Source organism: Plutella xylostella, chromosome 10, assembly GCF_932276165.1.
Source record: "Plutella xylostella chromosome 10, ilPluXylo3.1, whole genome shotgun sequence".
Lineage (NCBI taxonomy): Eukaryota > Metazoa > Arthropoda > Insecta > Lepidoptera > Plutellidae > Plutella > Plutella xylostella.
In genome coordinates this window covers 2,255,580-2,279,027 of record NC_063990.1, presented here as the reverse complement: position 1 = coordinate 2,279,027, position 23,448 = coordinate 2,255,580, and the positions used below count along the sequence as shown (strand labels likewise).

At 42.3% G+C, this 23,448-nt stretch overlaps 2 protein-coding genes and 1 long non-coding RNA gene across 4 annotated transcripts; 1 reads left to right on the top strand and 2 right to left on the bottom strand.

Moving 5' to 3' along the window:
- LOC105394660 (phosphatidylinositol 4,5-bisphosphate 3-kinase catalytic subunit delta isoform) lies at positions 1–23,336 on the bottom strand. Its single transcript, XM_048623501.1, has 21 exons — positions 23,193–23,336; positions 22,777–23,018; positions 16,800–17,031; positions 16,410–16,639; positions 13,064–13,186; positions 11,887–12,016; positions 9,118–9,293; positions 8,495–8,719; positions 7,842–8,044; positions 7,171–7,362; positions 6,735–6,855; positions 6,299–6,384; positions 5,731–5,874; positions 4,960–5,084; positions 4,425–4,569; positions 3,152–3,340; positions 2,401–2,543; positions 1,822–1,973; positions 1,051–1,230; positions 578–697; positions 1–211 (listed from the first exon to the last, which is right to left on the bottom strand). The coding sequence occupies exons 2-21, from the start codon at positions 22,921–22,923 to the stop codon at positions 83–85; spliced, it is 3,192 nt and encodes a 1,063-aa protein (XP_048479458.1). The 5' UTR covers positions 22,924–23,018; positions 23,193–23,336; the 3' UTR covers positions 1–82.
- Positions 9,976–11,651, bottom strand: LOC125489053. 2 transcript variants are annotated; one of them, XR_007266699.1, is made up of 3 exons: positions 11,199–11,651; positions 10,923–11,087; positions 9,976–10,504 (listed from the first exon to the last, which is right to left on the bottom strand). It is a non-coding gene; the product is annotated as an uncharacterized LOC125489053 (long non-coding RNA). The 2 variants fall into 2 exon arrangements; XR_007266700.1 differs by lacking the exon at positions 9,976–10,504 and adding an exon at positions 10,715–10,743.
- Positions 13,936–16,011, top strand: LOC105394134 (leucine-rich repeat-containing protein 23). The gene is made up of 4 exons (XM_011565976.3): positions 13,936–14,206; positions 14,494–15,094; positions 15,347–15,528; positions 15,734–16,011. The coding sequence occupies exons 1-4, from the start codon at positions 14,019–14,021 to the stop codon at positions 15,906–15,908; spliced, it is 1,146 nt and encodes a 381-aa protein (XP_011564278.3). The 5' UTR covers positions 13,936–14,018; the 3' UTR covers positions 15,909–16,011.
- Positions 23,337–23,448: the final 112 nt, after the last annotated feature.

Here is a 23,448-nt window from a genome sequence, read left to right as displayed (position 1 = left end):
GCCAACGTTCTAAAGGACCTATATCCTCTATCCCCTACAGCGTGAGCGGCAGCGCGCGGGCGGGCGCGGCGCGGCGCCGGCGTCACTGTCGGTTGTTCTTGTCTATGTTGTGCAGGGCCCAGTTGAGCGACGTGGTCCACGCGTTCTTTATAGCTTCGTAGAACTTGGAGCGGAAGTGCTCGACCGCCTTCTCTTCGGTTAGGTCGAGGACCTGGTGGGGAGAATGGAATTTAAAAATAATAAACAAAGTCTCCTGGCTTTTTAGAAGCAGATGGTATCATAAATATAATTTAACGGTTGCCATATGACTCTTAGGGCCGAAACTGAGTTAGGCGCGTGCACGCGCGTGGACATGCGGCAGGCGCTGTTCATTGTGGAGCCACACAATATTACGGGCGGTACAGATGTAAGACTTCGTCGTCCCGTCCGGAACATCAGCAGCTCACTCTTTCTTACATTATATTATAACCTGTGAGGGCCGAAATAGAGCTACGCGTGCGTACGCGCGTGCTCCTGCCGCGTATTATTTTTGTACGACACGCGCGTGCGCGCCCCACAAGGTGGCATGTCAACTCACCAGAGTCTCCCGTAGATACTGCAAGTCCTTCTCTGAGCTGAGCTCGGGCAGGCCCGTGGAGATCATCATGGAGAACAGCGACAGGAACAGGTGCCCGTGCTTGCGCAGGATCAGGAACGCCTATGGGAATTGCCATTATTAGTACAAAAATATATTATATATAACTAGCTCGCGCTTGAAGCCGAACTTTTAACCAAACCTAACCAATGTTAAAATCCCCCGATATTCGACACAAAAAATCGCATAAGTTTTAATAAACTATGGTTAAGAACATTCGGGGTAGCATTACCTAAGACCATAAAAAATGAAACAAAAACGGTTCAGCCGTTTGGGAGCTACCTACGCTATCACAGACAGATACACACATACCTACACAGATACAGAAACACACGCACGTTAAACATATACCTATAACGACGAAAAAGAGGCCTTTATCCGTTGGGGGTTAATTTATGCAAGAAAACAATTCTTACCGTCTCACAATGCTCCCTAAACACTTTGAAGTCGAGCGGTTCCTTGGTCCCCCTCCCCGGCTGCCCCTTGTTGATGACGTGTATGAAGTCGTGCGTCAGAACGAACGGCACTCGCTCGCGCTTGAACCCGAACTTCTCCTTGAAGTGGCCCAGGATGTGGCCGAAGTCTATGTGGAACAGCTGTTGGGAGAGAGAATGGTGTGTAAGTTACTGGCATCAGACAATAAACAAGCAGGTGGCAAAGAAGCAAATGAGATTGAGCTGCATTCGAGATCTTCATCACTTATTTTCCACAGTCATTTTGGTATTTTTGACAAGTTGAGTGCTCTAGATGTGAAATCATTTATATTTGAAAAGGTTAATAATCAGCGACAGACTCCATTGGTGAGCCTTATGTCCCCGACTGTCCCCTATTTTTATTTGATTGCATTGACGAGCTAAAACACTCCTCTTATCATGCGATAATGAGACTCCATGCACAGAAGGTAGCCGCTTTGGTGAACTTTCATGTGTGAAGTCAAATATTTTGTCTCATTCTATGGAATTATATATGTATTAATAAAAGACCCGCCGGCACTTAACCCCGGCGTCGCCGTCGCGCCCCTCTGCCGGCTAGATAACTGGGACGCCCTCCTGCCCGCTGGACCGACGACCTTAGGCGGGTAGCCGGTAGTGGCTGGATGAGGACGGCTGAAAACAGAGTGTTGCGGCGCTCCTTGGGAGAGGCCTATGTCGAGCTGTGGATGATTATTGGCTGATGATGATGAATACCTGTCCGTTCTTGTTGAGCATGATGTTGTCGGGGTGTCGGTCGGCGATGCCCAGCACGTAGGTGGCCACGCAGTAGCCGGCGCAGCTCATCGTGAACTCCTCGATGGCCTTGTTGAGGCTCGCTTCGGTGTTGTTGTGCTCGCGGAGCCATTCTGTGTAGGAGAGGGATTGGTTCAGATTCAGATAGGAAAGATATAACTACATAGGATTAAGCAAAGTGGCTTCGCGCGTCTGTCTGTTGTTGACAGATCCATGTATATATGCTTCGTTCTTAAAAAGCAGACATACCGAATTTATAGCGATGCCGTGTGCTAACTTTACCTACTTGTGGATAAATAAACATAATAAGAATTTCGTGCACCAGACCGTCTCTTTCATTAGACCGCTACGGTATTTGGAAGTGGTTCGTCCCACTGTTCAATTGAAACCGAGCATGTAAAGGCTGTAATTATCTATGTAATTATCTTGTTGCTAGCAACGCAAAAAGACGGATGCTTCCCCCAAAGCCATTATATATCCAAAATTCCACCAAAACACCCGCACACAAATAGAACAAAATGAAAGCCCAACATGACTCACGGAACAGGCTGCCCTTAGTGAAGGTCGAGGTCGCGTTAAAGAACGCCTTCTCCTTCTGTATGTTGGCGATGGTCTCCGAGTCCGCCACCACCTCGATCAGACCCACTTCGTACTCCATGGAGATGCAGCCGTATGGGTTCAGTCTGGGGGGAAAATAAATTGAATTACTGTTTTAATACTATGGAAAACGATGTGGTAGAAAAAAGAACCTCTTCTTCTTGTAGTGTCGGTGATAAACATAAGAGGTAGAGTATTTTATTTTATTTTATTTGGGAAAACAAACAATTGTACAATGTTTAATACTAAAGAAACCTTAGTAAAATATATGGTAATCGTACAATCAGCATCGCTTTCCATAAGTGAACAGTAAAATTAAATTGGTTTTAAGCTGCTTTCACAAGAACACAAAAAAAAGATATAAAGATTTGTAGGTACCTATTACTTATAATTAACACAAAGTATTACACACATTTGTGTACAAACATGTGCCCATATACAAAAAATAAATAACAAATAAATTACTATGTACGAGTAGAATTGGTCACCACGGTTAGGATTGGCTAGTCAGATTAGTGTCAGGCGCTGATTCCCTAGGCTGTGCACTTGTGTGCAGGATGATGACAAGCATCACTCTACACTCTCATAAAGAAATAAGAAATGTGGATTTCTGATTAGGCACTCCACTTTTCTCTTCTTACTTCAAATCATATTCATCAATCTCAGCTCTGATTGGTTCAAACTTGATACTCACTTCAAGTCGTATCCGGCACTCTTCCACAATCTATCCATGATGCGTAGCATCTGTAGCGTGAACATGTCTTGTCGGAGGTCGTCTCCGATTTTCAGGATGATGCATATTTCTGACCCGGTCGGGTCCATGTTCTCAAACTCGAGCAGTAAAGGACGCATCTTGCTGTCCATTACGCGGCATCGCTCCGGTCTGAGGGGTGAACAAGGGTTTGTTATTTCATTTGTTAAGATAAGATAAGATAAGATATTCTTTATTTGCACACAAAAATATGGACAACAATACAAAACTTAATCTAACACATATGTACAAATGGCGGTCTTATCGCTTAAAGCGATTTCTTCCAGACAACCTTTGGGTGGAAGGATATTTAGATGTAAAGAAGGGTAAAGTGTACTAGGAATAAAGAATATATCATAAATATTTAATATACCAATACATATACTACCTACAATATATTTACATATATAATTTATATACCTAGCATCATAATATATAATATATTAAAATATATATTAATATATAATAAAATACATACCACGTTACTTATATATAATAATAAGCATATTAAAGAGGATATAGTGATCTTCATTCAAGAGCCGAGGAAATGGTCTTTTAACATCCTTTTGAATGAGGCCAATGACGGTGCTTTCCGTATACTAAGTGGGAGATCGTTCCATAAAGTGATTGCTTGTATGGTGAAGGAGTCACTGAAGAATTTTGTAGTATGGGGTGGAATATTCAGCCGTAGGTTTTGTGAGGAACGCAAACCCCGGCTGTGGGATTCATGTCGAAAGTGAAATCGCTCTTTGAGATAATCGGGGTACGCTGGGTTAAACAGTATTGAGTAAAGAAGTGAAAGAATGTGAGTATTCCGGCGAAGGCGAATGGGGAGCCACTTGAGCTTAGCGCGATACTCTGAAACATGGTCATACTTGCGTAAACCAAATATAAACCGTATACAGACATTATGGAGGCGCATTTGTTATTTCAAACTGGCTAAAAAAAGGTTCTTAGTTAATTTCAAATGAACTTTTAATGATAATACATGAACAGGTGCATCAGATCTTATCTTGTGATTATATTTATGTCCACAGAATATTAGCACAAAATAAATTACCTAAGTACCTAATAAAAGCGGCTAACATAGAGCCTTCACTGTTAACGTGTGTGATGAATCACATCACTATGCCGTAGGATCAAACAGTTTGCACGTTATGATTGGTCGAAATCAACGCATGCAGCAACCACTGACCAATCACGCCGCGGCACTTACTTGACTCTTTTGCATATGAAGCTGGGGTTGAGCGGCGACGCGAAGTTGGAAAGCGTTTCCCCGCAATGCGGCTCCATCAGATGTTCCACGAGTGCCGAGCGCGCTTTGGAGATTTCCTTCTTCTTGCGCACGCATTGACTCGCCCCTGTGGAGGGTTAGGTTGTACAGAGGAAGTAAGTATTGGGGGTTTGTAATACATCATGTGACATGAGGGAATATTGTCGAAAAAAGGCTCGCTTTACTCCGCAATGGAGTCCAGCGCTAGTCAAGTTCATGGAATCCAGTGCTACTAAGATACAGACAGAAACATGTATCTTGTCAAAAAAGGCGGCTATCTGTGTAAAATGAGAATAGAGACTTATGATAAGTTGATAAGAGAGAATTCAGAGCGCGTCCTTATGCGTAACAATGGCGTCCACGCCTCACCCCGCGTCTCTAATGGGACCTTAAAAGTGTTATCTTTTTATATTGGTCAAGATACATGATTCTTTTGTAGTGCTATAACTATAGATATACTGCTATACAATGTACTCACACTTAAGTTTATCAAGACAGGTGATCTGCCGCATGAGCCCGCTGAGGTGCTCCTGGCAGCCGCGGCAGTACGCCTCTAGTACCAGCCCGAACCGCACTGATACTGACGCCACGTGCATCTCCGATCTGGAATGTAGATGGAATCATTAGTTGGGTAGTAATAGGAAGTAGGTATGAGCAAATTGTAAACTGATTTTAAGCTTTTTAAAATGTATAATAAGTAAGGATGGGTTGTCCTTACCCGTCCAAGAACAACTACGGTAAATGATTTCTCAAGTGGAGACCACGAGACTAGTGGCTAGATGAGGAAGGCAAATACCATAGTTTTGCAGTGCTTCTTGGCAGGGCCATAATAATGTTTAATCAGGACTAGTAGCACGGGGCGCATTTAAGACGTGACATAAGTTTTGCATTGCGCTCACTCACATCGCGCAGCCTCAAGAGCGAGCGCGACGGAGAACTTTTGTCACGTCTTATATGCGCCCCATACTAGCCCATCAGGCCTTGCCGCACGGTCCGTTATTGATATAAATAAAAGTCACCATATCGCGATTAACCATAAATACATCGCTGTGATTGGTGGAACACTAAAAAAGTTTATCGATGTAAATGACGGACCCGTTCTTCGGCAGGTCCGATAAATTTAATATAAATACCTTAAATGCCAGAACAGGAAGTGTCCGATGTTCATGTTGTTGAAGGCTCGCTTCAGCTGCAGCAGATATAGGAGTAGATCCTCGTCATCACTAGAGGAAGGCAGCGGGGTACATACCTCAGGTGCCAGAACAGGAAGTGTCCGATGTTCATGTTGTTGAAGGCTCGCTTCAGCAGGAACACGCACAAAGAACACATGAGGTACGCCTCGTGCTTCAGAGCCTGCACCAGCTGTAGCAGGTAGAGGAGGAGGTCTTCGTCACTGAAAAAAAGGAATAGAATATAGAATAAAATACAGTATTATGCATGCATTAGTCACCATAAAAAATATGGGATGAAAAAAAATAATATACTGGGAATAGTGAACTGCCCGTCTAATCGTTTAGCGATCTCTTATATGCAACTTTCAGGTTGTAGGATGTGGATCAACAAGACATAGACAACACATGCTGAGTCAGGATTCCTTTGCGATACTAGCTATCCTTATTTGTGTGTAACACTTTCTGAGGCCTAGAGGGGGCCGGGAGAGAGTTTTTGTCACCGTCTAAGCAGTGCAAAGTAATGGCGCTGAAGGTGGCAAATCTCCCGCACCACATAAATTCTGTACTTTTACTTCTCGAACGATTAAACACCATTTCAAGACCCTATAACCATTTTATATTTTATTATATTGTACAGTATCTAACCTGATATTAGCAAGACACTTGACGGCGAAGGAGCGCACGCCTGCGTCTGCGTAAGCATAGTCCAACAGTTCTAGCGCACTTTCCACCTGCAATAAACACATGTTTTAATACTTATGCAAACAATCCAAGTAAAACAGTATAAAATAATAATAATTAATAGGTCAAGTTGAGCCTGGGCTAGCGTCTGTGGTTTCTTCGATTGTAAAAATATATGGAAGGTGTGAAGATGCTCTGAGGCAGCCGTCAACTTGCCGCCGGGTATTGCATGGAATTTCATACGTCACATCACACAGCGCGTTCAGCGTGATGCGTCGGTATATGACGTCTTATATGAATTAATTTTCATGTTTTGTTTGCTAATGATTGCGCTGCCGACTGTGTGGCGGAATCTTCACTGCCATCACTGTCTGTGGGGGCACGTGACACACGCACTCACCTGCAGCGTGGGCCACGTGTCGAGCATGCGCGCGACGCTGGCCGCCTCGCCCCGCTCTCCCCACTCCACGCACATCAGCAGCTTCGGGAGGAGCTCCGGGGCGCCGTGGCGGAAGTATTCTCTGTGGGAAAAGTGTAGGCGTCAGAAACAGAAGAAGAATGCATTTGATTTCGTTCCGGATCATCTGGACCACTGTCCCAAATGATGTGGGGCTGACTGGCTGTGTCCTACTAAAGTACTAAAACATTACAATTTCAACGTATGTAGCGTCCTTAATTTAAAATGGTGTGTGTGGGTGTCACTGCACCATTCCTCCGTAATCACAACCCATCACGTCCCCAGCCCCACTGCTGGATGACGGGTTTTCCAATGAAGGAAGGGTTTAGGCCTAGTTAATTCATCAAATTATTTCTAAATAAAACAAAAACAAACATACCTGGAAGCCCAAATGTCCTTTCTGTCTTGTTCGTGCATCTCATACATGGGGTCCTTCTCTGCCGTCAGTCGCAACTGCTCAAAATCCTTGCTCAGCCTCTCTATAACATCAGGGGAGGTGCTCTCGATGTGATCCGCGTATTCTTTAACTTGATCCAGTGTTGGGAACAGGATCGGGTGTTCTATGTCGTAACTGGAAATGTTGGGTTGGTTAGTAGAATTTATTGATGAAATGTAGTATGGACAGATGTGAAGTTCAAAACTCGGGGCATGATAAATAGCTTATCTTATGAAAAATTATTTAAGTTTCCCATTTTTTTTTAAATATATTACGAAATAAAACATAGATAGAAGTGACTTGATCGAAGTTGAAACCGCTTTCGGAGGTACGTTGCTACGCTCTGATATAAAGACACACTACTCTTTATATTGCACACCTGTATTTTTGTTTGCTTGATCCAAAACTCTATCGGCGCAATACTGGGCATGTCGCGGGTTCATTACCTCTACATGTACAGGGTGATGTCACATCACTCACTTGGAGAACTTGAAGGTGGGGGCTGCACAGGAGTCGGAGCTGGGGTTGCACACGACGGTGCCCAGCGGGTTCAGTAGGTGCACTATACAGGGTGATGTCACAACACATGTACAGGGTGATGTCACAACACTCACTTGGAGAACTTGAAGGTGAGCGCCGCGCACGAGTCGGTGCTAGGGTTGCATACGACGGTGCCGAGTGGGTTCAGTAGGTCGTCGCTCTGAGTGTCCTCTGCGCAGTAGGTCCACATGTACAGGGTGACCCCGTCGGTGCGGAGCTGTTCTTTGTAGTCGAAGATCATCGTGTTGGCCCACGCTAGCTTGTTTATGTAGAGTTCCTGTAAGGAGTTTATTGTTAGAATTAGATGTAAAACCCAAAATAGGTAAACACAATTTTCAAAACGCATACACACAAGATTCTCGTATTTTTTTACTTGACAATTATGCAAGTTGCCTTGCTACTTTAAAAACCTTACCGTCTGTCGGTAATAATCTACACCAGTAATCGTCTACATATTGTCGACCGGTGTAGTGGTTAATGACCAGAAATGTATCAGCTGTCCGATACCCATATTACAGGCTCTGTCTAGTTCTAGGCCGTGTCCGAGATGTCCTCATATTTTAAGTTATTAGCGTATAAGATATCGGACAGTCAGTATTAGATCATTTAGCCATGTTGCGGCGCTTCTTACAAGACGATATATCCAACAATAGAACAATCATACAATCAAACAATCCAACAACATATAAACTTCATCAACAACAACACAACGATAATAAACACAAACCTTATTAGAATCCTTCACCCTCCGGCTCTTCCCTTTAGCCGTCTTGCTTATCTCATAGATCACGAAGCAAAGTCTCGCCATGCGCGGTATGTTGTGCACTTTGATGGGGAACCTCAGCTCCTGGTCGAAACGGGCCTCCCCGTCGCTTGATACCGTGGCGACTCGGGTCTTCTGGGGCTCGCAGAGGGCCTTGCCGCCGTGGAATATGCCCGCTTGGACTACCACCTGGGAAGGTAATGTTTAAATCAAACACTGGTCATAAGTCACCTAATCATAATTACAGAGCTACAAATAATAAGATAATAGTTTTCCACTTAGGCACCCGGGCAGTATCAACATTGAAACCTCACCTTCAAGGCAATTTTCGCCTTTCTTTGATTGGCTTGCAAATTAACCAACATAAACAACAAACAGACCTCATGAGTACAGTAAAAAGTAGGTATACATCGCCCAACTAGCCAGCTGGCCAGCAACAACGAACCCTTAGCCTCCAGATTCAAACCAAGGAACAAACTATTCTTTAAAACAGCAAAAAGTTTGTATACCTCGACCAGCCAGCCAGTATTAACTTCAAAGCCTAAAAGAACAGACTACTTATTTAAATTAGCAAAAAGTTCGCATACCTCGACCAGCCGGCCAGTATCAACATTGAGCCCTCCGATGCTGACAATACTGGCGCTGTAGTCGCGGTCTATGTTCCACGAGGACTCGTGTGGCGCTTTCTTCTTCCTGATTGTGTTGGAGTGGTCGGAGGTCAGTCGCCGCCGCTCCGGTGCTGTGTAGAATAAGTCACGCTCTTCTGTTGAAGGGAAGGAGAGTGGTGAGATGAGGAAACGTGAAAGGTAGTGGTGACAATATTTGTCAGAGTTAGAATTTCTGTGTGCATGAATTTTTCATAATAACACTGTTAATATTTTGTCAGATCTTAGGGAGCTACGACCCGTTACAACCCACGTGTCTTTCAATAATATACAAACAAAGCTACTGGAGGGTGATTCGTGTCACAAAAAACAACTTCGTTTTCATCTCGTTTTCAGATTTTTACGAACGAGCTATGAAATTGCGATTCACATGGCACTAAAAACAAGCTACATAGTAAGATCGTTTCGAGATCGCAAAATGAATGAACGGAATGGAGAATGACGCGATTCATGTCATTTTTGTTGAACTTTTTGATATCGCTTATCTGTCATATTTTGACGTTTTAGCGATTTTAAACTTTCGAAGAAAAGGGTGAAATTGATAGATCGTTTTCAGAAAATACTGCTAAAAGTGAAATTGACCTTGTACGCATCTCTCCAAGATCTTCAAGCCATTTTTCAGCCGGACAGCCGTCCCTACGAGATACGTTTCCATCTTTACCGAATTCGTGATTTTCCTTTATAGTAAGCTTGTATTAGTGATATTTATTTGAATGGCGTGGATTTTGGCCTGAGGCCCTCGCAGAATGAGGAAGAATATTTTAACCGAAAGCATACACATTCCCTCAGTGTGCAAATTGTAAGTTAATGAATTAAACACATTGTAATGCATGTATATTTTATTTATTGATAGAACTAATAAATTCTATGAATTATCACAAATACTAAAAAAATATAGGTAGTAATTAGGTCCCTTTACCACTTAATAAAGCTACAGATAATGGCAATCAAAGATTAAAGTCTTATTATTTTTCTCATATTCTCTCCTATAGGTTGGCTGGTACAAAATGCTTTTAGCCTTTTGTATAAGTAATTATTAATACTTATATATACAATATTTTGTTAACAATTATTAAACTATTATTGTATATAGGAACTTAGGTAATCAGTAATCACAGGTGCTCCTCTGTTTGAATTGACGCATGAAGAAGAGGAAGAAGAGAGGCGTGAGGTCATTGAAGGCCAGGCGCATGCGCAGGGACGGGATCCTCCTGCGCAGCAGCCGCAGCAGCGCCGCGCTGACCGCGCGCTCCACGCCGGTCGCGGAGCCAGAGCTTCACTGGTCGCGCAACTGCGTCGCCGCTAAAATCTGTGGATTTTCAATTTATAGATAAAACATATACCTACAAAAATATTTATTTATTTATTTACAAAAAGGTAACAAACAGTCTTTTGCGTACATTATTACATATTTTTGGTGCTTAATGACCTATAGTATAAAAAAAAAAAATGACCTATAGTGTAAAATATTTTGTACTTATTCCGATATAAATTATATATACGTATTATTTTACTTTAAGTCTGGTCTTGATTGTTCCTTTCATTAGCCTAGAAAAGACAAAATGAAAAGTTCAGTATGATATTGTTCTAAAAAATTACAGACAGATACTAAACAAAACTACGCTGTAACATAAATATTCAACACCAGTTTTCCTAAGACATTATTGGGGTAACAATGAAGTTAAATTCTATTCTATTATTTAGCCAAACATTTAGGAATAACCTACGATTTCCATATGAGGAACACCTCCTCAAGAAGCCTCTCATTGACTGCAGCCTGTCTGTTCATTACTTCAGCTAATCAGCTATCATTGTGAGGGCTGAAGCCGTGGCCCTCTCACAACGCAGTTGCTCCTTCTGCTACTCAAGCACATCGGCTGCTGCTTGTGTTTCTAAAACAATTCAAAACAGAAATTGGATACATCGTAAATTACAATACCTTCTTGACTACAACCGGTAACATTTATATTTCAAAAAAAATTGGTTAATACATTGATACTTACATGTCTCAGTCGTATTTCTCTAAGTAAGTTAAACTTCCTTTCTTCTTATTTTCCAAAAAAACTACGTTGACACGAAAATGAGCAAAGAAAATCAATGTTTTTATGGAGAAAACATGGCGGCTGTCAAAAGTGCCACAGGTTATGAATTTCTTCAACGTTGAATTAAAAAGCTGTTTCTTGATACTTGCTATCGACACTAATTCCAACAAAATATATTGTAGGAACAAAATTATTTAAAACAATTAGTGGTAGTATTTATAATTTTTGCATGGCAATTAAAAAAAATATAGTTTCATTCATTTCACTCAAGCCATCCAAATACGAACTAGCGATATGAAAACGAGATCAAAGTATGTGTGCTATGAATCGCGTTTTTAAACATTGCGGATTTCATCTCGTAACTCGTTCGTATCGCTTTACAAATATTTCGGTTGAGATGTGAATCGCGCCCCTGTATCTAAGTTATAGAGTCATGGTTCCACCGACACGCTGGGATACTTACAATTTACAATGTTATCTAACACATAAATCCTTTAGGGCTGATTTTTCAATAGTCAGATAAGTGTTATCTGAACAATATAATTGTTGCTGTCACTGTCTAATACAATCATTCAGATGTGACGACATTTAATCCGTACAATAACGAATAATTATCCTAAGGCCAAACAATTCAACCTAATATACTTACGAAAGCACGGTATCTTGTCTATGCTGACAGACACCACTTCAGGCACGCCGTTGGACGCGAGCTTCTCTTGTATGTACAGGAACTGGATCAGAGGGTGGTCACCTAGGAGGTACTCCTCTTGGCCGCACACCTGGTGATGGAAATAAGATTTTATTGTTTGTGTAGTAAAGACAAAAGTACCGTGACAGCTCTCTCAGGTTCTCTAACATGATATCCCTTTGCCCAAAAATGTTTTTCCGTGAAATTTGACCTATTTCAGATGTTACTTGCAATCGACAGCAGAAACGCGAATAAATGCAACGTTGCGAGCTCAAAACCTTCAACTGCATTCATCTCATACGCTGTTATTGAAAATAATAGTGTCGCCATTTTCGGCCATGCTTCATGAACAGGACTGTACCTTGAGCACGTAATGGCGCGGATGGTCGCCGCGTATGTTGAGCGAGTTGGCCTTCTTGTTGATGATGTACGTGTCGCAGGCATTTGGTTTAATCTCCTGTTTGATTGAACCGCTAGCCCGTTCATTGGATGACGCTATTCAGTTGTATGACTAGGCCGAACGTTGATTGTACAAGCGTCACAAAACGTCCAACTAGTTAGCGGACTTAAAATCAGTCAGGTGGTGAATAAAACAAATATGGCGTCAAACAGCGAACAGCTGACACAAAAAGCACTTGTATTGTTATTTTTTGCAAATAAATTAGCTTTAAAGTGCGTTATTTATGTTAAAATAGTGTGACAACATGGATTTACCTATTATTTCACCGCCGGCGGATAGTTTCAAAGAAAAAAACGTGCTTAAACTGGATAATTACGAACAAAAATATCAAGGTACGTTTATTGTTATTGTTTCGTTAATTTGTGAGATGAGAGAGTCATGTTCATCCTAACCAGACATTACAAAGTTGCTATACTATATCCCATTTAACGACTTCGCTGAATAACGTTCAGTCAAGACGTTGGACGTTACAGTCAACCACTTGACGAGTTGTTCTTTAGTCATTCAACTGAGTAGCGTCATCCAATGAACGGGCTAGCGGTTCAATTAAACAGGAGATTAAACCAGATGCCTGCGACATACGCATTAGCTGTAGTGTCGCCATATTTGGTCATATTCTGTGAACCGCGCTATAACCCTATCACCATTTTCGGCCATGTTTGGTAAACCGGACTGTACCTTGAGCACGTAATGGCGCGGATGGTCGCCGCGTATGTTGAGCGAGTTGGCCTTCTTGTTGATGATGTACTCGATGTGTTGCTGCGGCGTGCGCGTCACCGGCACGTTGAAGGTGAACGATATCTGGGGGTGAAAGGAGAGAAATTAATCGATTGAGAAATTAGTAAAGACGAAGGGAGAGATAGAGAGGTTAGTTGAGTGTGATTGTAGGGAAATGTTTAACACAAGTTTTTATGGCAGTCTAGCGAGTTAGTATTGGTATAGTCACTATTCTATTCTATTCTCTGTGGGGGTGTAAGTACCTGCACCTGGCTCTCTCGAGTGGAACCTTTGTGCATATCCCCAAGGTCTAAACTGCCTTCCTAAGCTTGGACCATTTCCCACCACGCTGGTCCACTGCGGGTTGGTGGGTTCACATATCTAGATGTGCTAAATCTAGATATGCAGATTTCCTCACGATGTTTTCCTTCACCGTAGGAGCGATGGTATACATTGTACTTAAGTTAAAAGAACTCATTGGTACATGTCAGCGCCGGGATTCGAACCCGCATCTCTTGCGTGAGAAGCGGGCGCTTACCCGACTGAGCTACCACCGCTCTAGTATATTGCTAGCTCGGTATAGTCACTAAATTAATAGTAATGCGCTCAAGATGTTTCGCTTTGAACAGCATTGGAACTGAAATTTTATCATAAGCATTTTTCAGATGGTGGAGAGCAACACCACACACACGGAAGAATAAAATAATACAGTTAATGAAGGATATATTATTTCCTCCTTTCTAGACTGTTATTATTCTGAGTGCTCTTATGCTTCATGGCGAGTTCATGGCATAGCTACAGAAACTGTCATAATTGTCAAAAAAGTAAATAAATACAACACGCAAGCCAAAAATATTCGAAAAATCCATATCCTTATATATTTTTTTGGGTTGTATTTATAAGCTAATCCTCGAAAATGTTAAGGTCACGCTTAAACTTCACGTCCGATGATTCCGAACTAAAGATTAAAGGGGAAGTAAAAATCTTTCCACCGCGAAAAGACAGCATCTACGAGGAAACCAGCGAGCATGTGGCGAGGAAACTGTTCAAGTCAGAGGTCAGCGTCAGGCTGAGCATGATAGGGAAAACCGCAGAGGGTGACGGGTAAGAGTTCACGAATTTAGAAAAGCCGTAGAAGTACATTTTTGATGAAAGAGTAAATGGGTCGCTCTTTTCGTTATTATCCATTACTTCCACGGGCACTCTGTATATGCATTGGAAGGTTAGAGGAAGGTTCTGAATGCTCAATACACATAATTAAGGAGAAAGTAGATTCTCAATTCAGAATTTCCTATCACTTTACAAACATTTTTACTTGGCCTGTCGTGGCCTCGCTCTTCTTGATAGCATTGTCTTTAAGGATATTTAACTAGGTAATTTCCATATTACAGATACACATATGTCAAGGCGATATGTACCAACATGGGTCTCACCAACATAGACGCGATGCTCAGCTTCAAACATCTGCAGTACATAGACGTATCCCACAACAAACTCACTTTAGTCAACCTTCAAGTCCTAACGAAACTACCTTACGTTCTGTTTCTACAAGCTGATGATAATAAACTTGATTCCGCAGCGCTCAACCCCATGGAGTACCTTCAAGTGATAGTAATGAACTACAACAAAATAACCTCAGTTTCTGATGTTTACCAACCAGAACTTTCCACTCTGGAGCTCGGTCACAACAAAATAGACGAAGTTAAGTTTGAAAGGAAGTTGACCAAACTACGCTGCCTTGACTTGCGGTACAATAATATTAAAGTCATGTCGGATATATGCGATTTGCAATGCTTGGACAGTCTCTATTTGGCAGGGAATAAGGTCAAAAGTTTGGCGGGGCTTGACAAATTGGAAAATTTAAGGATTTTACATCTGCGGTTTAATCCTTTAAAGAAACTCAATGGGTTGAACAAGAATAACAGAAAACTCCAATATATTAACTTGCGAAGCTGCATGGTGGGCACGTTGAAGCAAATAAAGAAATTAAAGGTTAATAAATTCGCCATTGTTAATAAATGTCAGGTCAATAAGAGATCAATTGTGCACCACGGATTGGTTAGCTTAGCTTCAGAAAAATCTTCGTGACAAAATCATTTCTCAAAGTAAGGGCACCTGCCCCACAGTCATAAAAAGCCCCATTACTATTTATGGAGATGTATGGGGGCAAGAAAGTCCCAAAGATACAGATACTATGTACAAAAACACAAACATAATCAACACGTATCATATATGACTTTTCAGGTACTTCCCGCCTTAGACACTCTGGTCCTCAAAGGCACTCCCTACTTTGGCGGTACTGGTGAGGATATTAAGGGAGGTGATGACGATGAAGAGGAGGAAGACCCTGACTTGAGGATCGAGGTGCTGGCAGCCGTGCCGCGCCTCAAGAAGCTTAACAAGACTGATTTTACTGATGAGGAAAGGTAAGATACTATAGGATATGTTCAGACGATTGTGTTTGTGAGGTATGTAATACCCACTCTGGTATATGGACAAATAAATCTGAAAATGCAGAAAGGATAAAAAAGAACCAGCTTAGATTCAGCTAACAACCGCATAATAGGTTCTGAACCCAGGAAGAAAATCATTCGACAGCCTACAAATAAAAAGTTACAATACGATTTTCAGGGCAGAAGCCAAAGAGCTGATAGCGCAGTGGATAGAAGAAGGTGAGAAGGAGGATGAAGAAGAAGAAGAGGCAGAAGACGAAGAAGAGAAAGAGGGAGAACAGGAAGGAGAAGAGCAGGAGAATGAGAAGGGCCAAGAAGTAGATGGAGAACAAGATATTGAGGAGGATGAATAGGTACAGATCCAACTTTGTTGGATAGGTACGTACATATGGTATCCTCTTACATTACTTTAAATAATTAAATACATTTTATGGTACTGGAATAAATATTTGTAATAATAGTTACATAAAGGAGGTTTTTTTATGTAGGTACAATTTGCACAAAAAACAATCGCTCAGCAAAATTACTTCTGAAATCGTTTTAGTTACTTGCCACAGCCTAGATTTCCTATTATATGTATGAAGGAACCTACTAAGATAATAGTTATTGTATGATTTATCTATAAAAAATGTGTGATACATTGAAACATATCAATAGGATACCCATACATAATTATTATTCTTTGTAATACTGAAATGCGGAAAGCTATAGATCGCATCCAGCGGTGTGCTTTGGCAGAGGCCTACATCCAGCAGGGGACTGCTATAGGCTTATAATGATAATGAATACTGACATGAGGGGCAAACAAAAGGACATCATCCAGATACAGCTTCAACCCTCAAACCGATCCTTACCTCAGTATTCTCCACCTTCGTGACCAGTATAAAGCAGTGGTTATTCAGCCGGCTGTGCAGCATCGTGGGCACCACGGGCAGGTCCGCCAGCCGCGGCGGGTACCGGTGTCGCAGCTTCTCCAGTCGTGAGCTGTTGGCGCGCTTGAGCGAGCTCTCCTCGGCCAGGATACGCATCCGAGTCCGGAAGTCGTTCACTTCCGAACTGCGGAGGCTGTCGAATTCGTTTAAACCTGGGGAGGTAGAGCAGGGTTTAAATGGAAGACTGTGAAGATTTAAATACATCATATTAATTATTCTTCACATGGTTTTGTTTCAGGATTAAATGTGCTACTACTTCATTGTTTTCAAATACAACCTTACCTTTACAATGTAATTATAACATAATCTCACCTTTCCCAATCAAGTGACTGATGTGTGTGTTGAGCAAATGCTCTCCTGGCTTCTCATTGGGTCTCTCAATGATCTTGAGCACCCCACACACGGGCTTGACATCCCGGAGACGCTTGCTCTCATCATCCACCTCCTCTGGAGCAGCGAGTGAGTTAATGAACTGGAACACATATCCAGACATCTCGTGCAGCATCCCGAAGAGGGGATATTTTGCTGCTTTGTCCCATAATTCCTGGAATTAAAGGTTTATTCAGTCAGGGCATAGTGGGTTGATAGATTAAAAATTTGATAAGAAATAGCAGTGGATTACAAGTAAGTCTTCTATACACACCATCAATCATTAATTGTAATCAAAGACTACATGGTACATAAAGACTCCCTCATACACCAGACTCCTTCCAAAAGATTAGTATGTTCTATCAGGGTACCTCTTTAAGCCTGCCTGCATGTTTAATAGAAAGACTTGTATGGATAGGATATTCTTTGAAGTCTGCATGGACTGTCCCACAATGTATTTCTATTAGGAGAATCAGGTTGCTGACGGACAGATTAGACCAGTGTTTTTCAACCTTTTTCATGATACGACCCCCCTGGTATAAAAAAATATTTCGCGACCCCCTTGGCCCTTTCGGTTTTTTATAATGTAGGTAAGTACAGTGCTCCAAAATTTATAATGCGCATAGAAATCTTTGACAGATCGGTTGTTTTCGATTATGTGACACATGATATTGACTCCTATTTCTTTCGAGCAAGGTGCAAAATGCAAGTGTTTCTTTTAAGGCTCTTACGATTTAATGATTCGGGTGTGAAGATCTGCATGTGCATTATTAATTTTGGACAAGTGTATGTATTACCAATATTTATTTCATACGATGTATTTATAGTCTCCATTATTAGGATCCGAAAATATTGCTACCTGGAATTTCTTTTGAAATTAGCTTTTCTTTCTGACTTATTTGACCATTTAAATATCATGAATAAAATTCATCAAGGGTGAAATAAAAATGCTAAAAACTATTTACCTAGCTCTACAAAAACAAATACTTGTGGTCGTTGTCTTTGAACCAGGCAGGAAGGCCTCCCACGCTGCGTCTGCCTGCCTGTTTGTGGTCTCCACTCGAGAACTCGACTACCCCAACGTTATCTGTTCTTCGCCAGATATGCCCAGCCCACTGCCACTGCATATTTTGACAGCTATGTTGGTGACCTTAGTCCTCTGACGGATAACCTCATTTCTGATACGATCCATCAGAGAAACCCCAAGCAAAGCTCTCTCCATAGCACGCTGAGCATCCAGTTTTACCATCAGTATGCACATATCTGCACCATACGTCATCACTGGCAGGACGCACTGGTTGAAGACTTTTGTCTTCAGGCTCTGAGGGATGGCCGAGGAGAATATGTGACGAAGTTTCCCAAAGTGGCCCATCTCAGTTGGATGCGCCTTGCAGCCTCCTTGTCGAAGTTGATTCTGCCTAGCCGAATAGTCTGCCCTAGGTAGATATATGTGCCTTTGGTCTTCTGTATAATCTGCCTTACTGTGTGGATGTGCTATATTGTACTAATAGAGATCCACAATGGGATAAATTAAGCTCAACTTTTGCATATTAACGCGTGTCAGGATTTTATTTTTTGATTATAACATATTGAAATGTTTATGAGTAATTATCCTTCTGTTAAAGTAAGAACATTTTAAGTAAGAGTCTTACTTAATAAATAAATATTATTTTCTTTATTGAATTTTTTTAATAAAGTACCTAGTTTTTTGGACCTTTGGCGACCCCCCTGCAAAAGACTCGCGACCCCCCGGGGGGTCGCGACCCACAGGTTGAAAAACACTGGATTAGACCAACAACTTTAGACAGGTGGCCAGGTAGTAATTGAATGACAAAGTCAGAGGACAAAGTTTGAAACTTTTTGAGAGGGGCCTATGTCTAGCTATGGACTTCTCTAAAGGATGATGATGATGATGAGATGCTTTAGTGAGGGCTCTCACTGCTACTCCTTCTTGGAGTGATCTGATTAACTGATGAAGACAGGAAAGGTTAAAATCCTTGCAAGAACAATACAAAGGCAGGAAGGAAGTCATTATGGCAAGTGACTGAATGCTCTTGCGATTTGCAAATGTACTTGAATGTTTTGCTTTTTAACTGTTTTTCAGTACAAATAAAGAATATTGATCTATCAGTAAGATGTAAATTTAGTACTCAGATGTATTTAGATAGATTTTAGCCATAAAATAAAATATACAATGTATAAAATGTGAATTTATCATCCTATCTGTTCACACCTCAAGATGCATACAAGTTGGAACAATAACAAAGAAATCAAAGGTAGAATCACAATTTAACGATATTCCATCTCTGTGGATGTACAAGTATAGGGTAGATTATCCAAAGTCAACATTGTTGATAGCATGTACAAAAATAAAACAAAATTAGTACAAAGAAATGTAAACAATGTGGTCTACTTTCTAAAAAAGTTAGGCTATCATTATGTAGTAAGGGGAGTAAGGGGAGAACGGGATCAACATCTACCCGACCCAAATGTCATCCCCACCTGCACGCGCTGGTGGTTTGTACGAATTGCTGGCGGCGGCTCTGCGGCTCGCGCTGCACAGCCGTGGTGCTCCCTGCTAGATAACGGACGGGGCAATGGCGACCGAGACAATGGCGGGATAACCATTTACCTAGCTACCGCTGGATGAGGCCACGCAGTATAGGCCTTGGGGTGCAAAAGGCCCTTAAAAATTCTGCAAAGCGTGTCTGTACGCTTGTAAAGTAGCAGCCCTACTAGCAGACTAGGCTACTATGGGCTAATTACTCATATAGCTGAAAATCCATTAAATTACTGAAACTTTGAGAAGAAATAAACGGACTGATTCTAAACAACAGACTTTTGGCGCGAAAAAACGGACTTTGATTGGCATATGGAATGTGCGAACAATGCGCGAAGAGAGCAGAGTGCATCAAGTAGCGAAGTACATGACAGAATACCAACTTGATATTATGGGCATCTCAGAGGCAAGATGGAAGGATTTCGGTGAAGAAAGAGTGGGTGACATGACTCTCCTATACTCCGGCAAACCGGACAAGCATGAAGCAGGAGTAGCATTATTGCTTAGCAGAAATGCCCAGAAGAGTTTATTAGACTGGAACCCGGTATCTGAGCGCATAATGACAGCCCGCTTTATGTCAAGGGTGAGGAAAATTACGGTTGTCCAATGTTATGCTCCCACTAACAAGGCTGATATGGCAGAAAAGGAAACTTTTTATAGTCAGTTGAATTCCACATTGAAAGCCATTAAAAAGCAGGATATAGTGATGTGCATGGGTGACTTTAATGCTCAAATAGGTTGTGACAACAGAGGCGTAGAGTCATGGGTAGGAAAACATGCTTTAGGAGATCGATCCGAAAATGGAGATATGCTTGTGGAGCTTTGCTGCGAAAACGATTTTGTTATTGGTGGATCAGTGTTCCCGCACAAGAACTGCCATAAGGCGACCTGGGTTTCGCCAGATCGGCGAACAGAAAACCAGATAGATCACTTTATGATCAGTAGAAAGTGGAGACACTCGTTGTTAGACGTTAGAAATAAAAGAGGTGCGGACGTGCATAGTGACCATCACCTTGTCGTCGCTAAGATCAAGCTGAAGATAGCAAACGCTCAACAGAGATCAACACCAACTAACAAACCTTTCGACGTTGACAAACTTCAGGATCCCGACGTAAAACATAGATTTGGCGTTGAGCTCCACAACAGATACTTTTCTCTAGCCATAGACGAAGCTCCGATCGAAGAGCACTGGGGCCAGCTTAGCGACGTGTTACAAAATTGCTGCAAGGAAGTGTTAGGGTATAAGGAGTATTCTCGGAAGGAATGGATCACAAACGAGACGTGGGATAAAATCCAAAATCGCAAATCCATCAAAGGTCAGCTGAACGCAGAGCAGGATCACGATGCTAAAGAAGCGCTAGCCTACGAATACTTCTTATGCGAAACCGACATCAAACGTAGCCTTAAAAAAGATAAGCGACGCTGGGCTGAGTCTATTGCTCGTAGAGCAGAGAAAGCTGCCATGACTGGGAACACCAGAGAAGTGTACCGAGCAGGCAAAGAGTTGTGCCGAAAACCCAGTAAAGACCGACCCATAAAGAGCCAGGACGGTAAGCTCTTAGTAACACTGGGAGACCAGCTTCTAAGATGGCAGCAACACTTCAGCGAGGTTTTTGAAGCTCCACAACCGTCGCACGCAGATGTGGCAGAGGAGGATATAGACAGTAACAGTCACCAATACTGTCTCGACATAAATATCCAGCCTCCAACACGGCTTGAAATAGCTTCAGCAATAAAATCGCTAAAGAACCGAAAAGCACCTGGCATCGACGCTATACCTATCGATGCTCTGAAAGCCAATGCAGAAGTTTCTGCAGACGTGTTGTTTCCGCTACTGACATCGATATGGGAACAAGAACAAGTACCGGACAGCTGGAAAGAAGGTGTCTTAGTGAAGCTACCAAAGAAAGGCGATTTATCGTGTTGTGCGAATTGGCGGGGTATCAACTTGTTGCCGGTGTGTTCGAAGATCCTGTGCAAAATACTGCTGAGTCGGATGGCGGGTGCAGTAGACACACACTTGAGAGAAGAGCAGGGTGGTTTCAGACCAGGCAGATCATGCACAGACCAACTAAACGTTGTCAGAATGATTCTCGAGCAATGCAACGAAATGCAATGTGAGATCTTCACATTGTTCGTCGACTTTGAGAAGGCATTTGACCGAGTGAAGTGGTCCAGTATATGGCGCATACTCAAGAAGAGAGGAATACCGGAGAAGATCATCGGACTCATCAAGTGTCTGTATGAAGGGTCCTCCTGTAGAGTGATGCATAAAGGCCGTCTCACTGATCCCATCCCAGTGACTTCAGGTGTTAAGCAAGGGTGTCTGCTGTCTCCGCTTCTGTTCCTTATTGTTCTAGACGACGTGATGTGTAGAGTGACTTGCAAATGTCAAAGGGGCTTACCCTGGTCTGAGAATAAGCACCTGGAAGACATAGATTTTGCAGACGACCTGTGCTTGTTCTCTACAAGTCGTGCTGACCTTCAGTCCAAAACAAACGACCTTGCCACGGAAGCGGCGAAAGAAGGTCTTCGCATCAATATTGGGAAAACCAAGGAGATGCGCCTTCGGTCCCTTGATGACCAGCCGCTCCAAATCAATGGCGTCGACGTTGAAAGGGTTAACAAATTCACTTACCTAGGGGGAGTAGTAGATCCAACAGGCGGGACAGACTTGGACATAGAGAGTCGTCTGAACAAGGCAAGAGGCGCGTTTGCCCAGTTGAAACCAGTGTGGAGCTCCAGCGTCATCACCCGGCGAACAAAAGTGAGGATTTTCGAGTCTAACGTGAAGTCAGTCCTGTTATACGGTTGCGAGACATGGTTCGTTCGGAAAGACCTATCCAGCAAGCTACAAGTATTTGTCAACAAATGCTTAAGGCGAATCTTGCGGATTTACTGGCCACGAACCATTTCGAACGCGGAACTGTGGAGACTGACCAAGCAGAAACCTATCGACCAAGAAATCCTCATTAGAAAATGGAGGTGGCTGGGGCATACCCTTAGAAGACCTGGAGAAACTCCTTCGAAGCGCATACTCACCTGGCAGCCACCTGGAAGCCGTAAAAGAGGCCGCCCTAAAACAACCTGGCGACGTTCTGTGGAGAGTGAGGCAAAGGTTATGAGGATGGAGTGGGAGGATCTCGCAGCCGCTGCCCAAGATCGAGTCAGATGGAGAAATCTTCTCAAAGCCCTTTGTCCCTGCTGAGGGATGTCAGGATGGATGTATGTATGTATGTATCATTATGTAAACATGTAGTTAATACAGTAACCTAGATTCTGTGCCAGACCAAAGGAAATGTTATGTATACTGGTGGCATGAGTCATAGCTGAAGACAGGATATACATCCTAGGCCTTACCTCCTTGACATCTTGCAATGTAGAGTCCCAACTGGCCCTGAGAGGAATGTAGACGGAGTTGGGCATCAGACAGGCCAGCTCGATGCCCTCGGTCGGGGACGAGGACCAGTAGTCCCAGGTGTACGGGCAACTCGGCGCAGGAACCATTGTTATCACAGACTTTGCCCGGATTACTCAAATTACCCCCACATTATAACACCTTTCACTGGTTGCTTACATAGCGAGCGTGTAACTGTCCCAGACTGAAAATAACGAACAGTACACTTTAGTCATTGTTATTGAAACCGCTGTTTGTTGAATCAGAGCATTTCCTGGTATTTTATACTGACAAAACGCCATTCGAAAAGAAAACTGACAACGATAACATTACACAAACAACATGAGAAATCAAGTTTTCGAAATGGTTGGCGGGTTACCTCGGTGGAGAAAATTTACATTATTCTCTAAATATTACACAAATTAACGCAAAAATATGTTTTAGAGTTATTGTAAATAAAGATTACGTGCAACAACTTTGTACGGTTGTGTAAATTAAATTGTCTATGGCATAGTTTTTTTTTCTATTTGATTGATGAATGAATGAATGAATGGAATGAAAGTTTGATTGGTGTAAGTCTGTTTTCTATTACAATATTAACAATAATCGTTATCGTTATTTATATCAAGTCGACG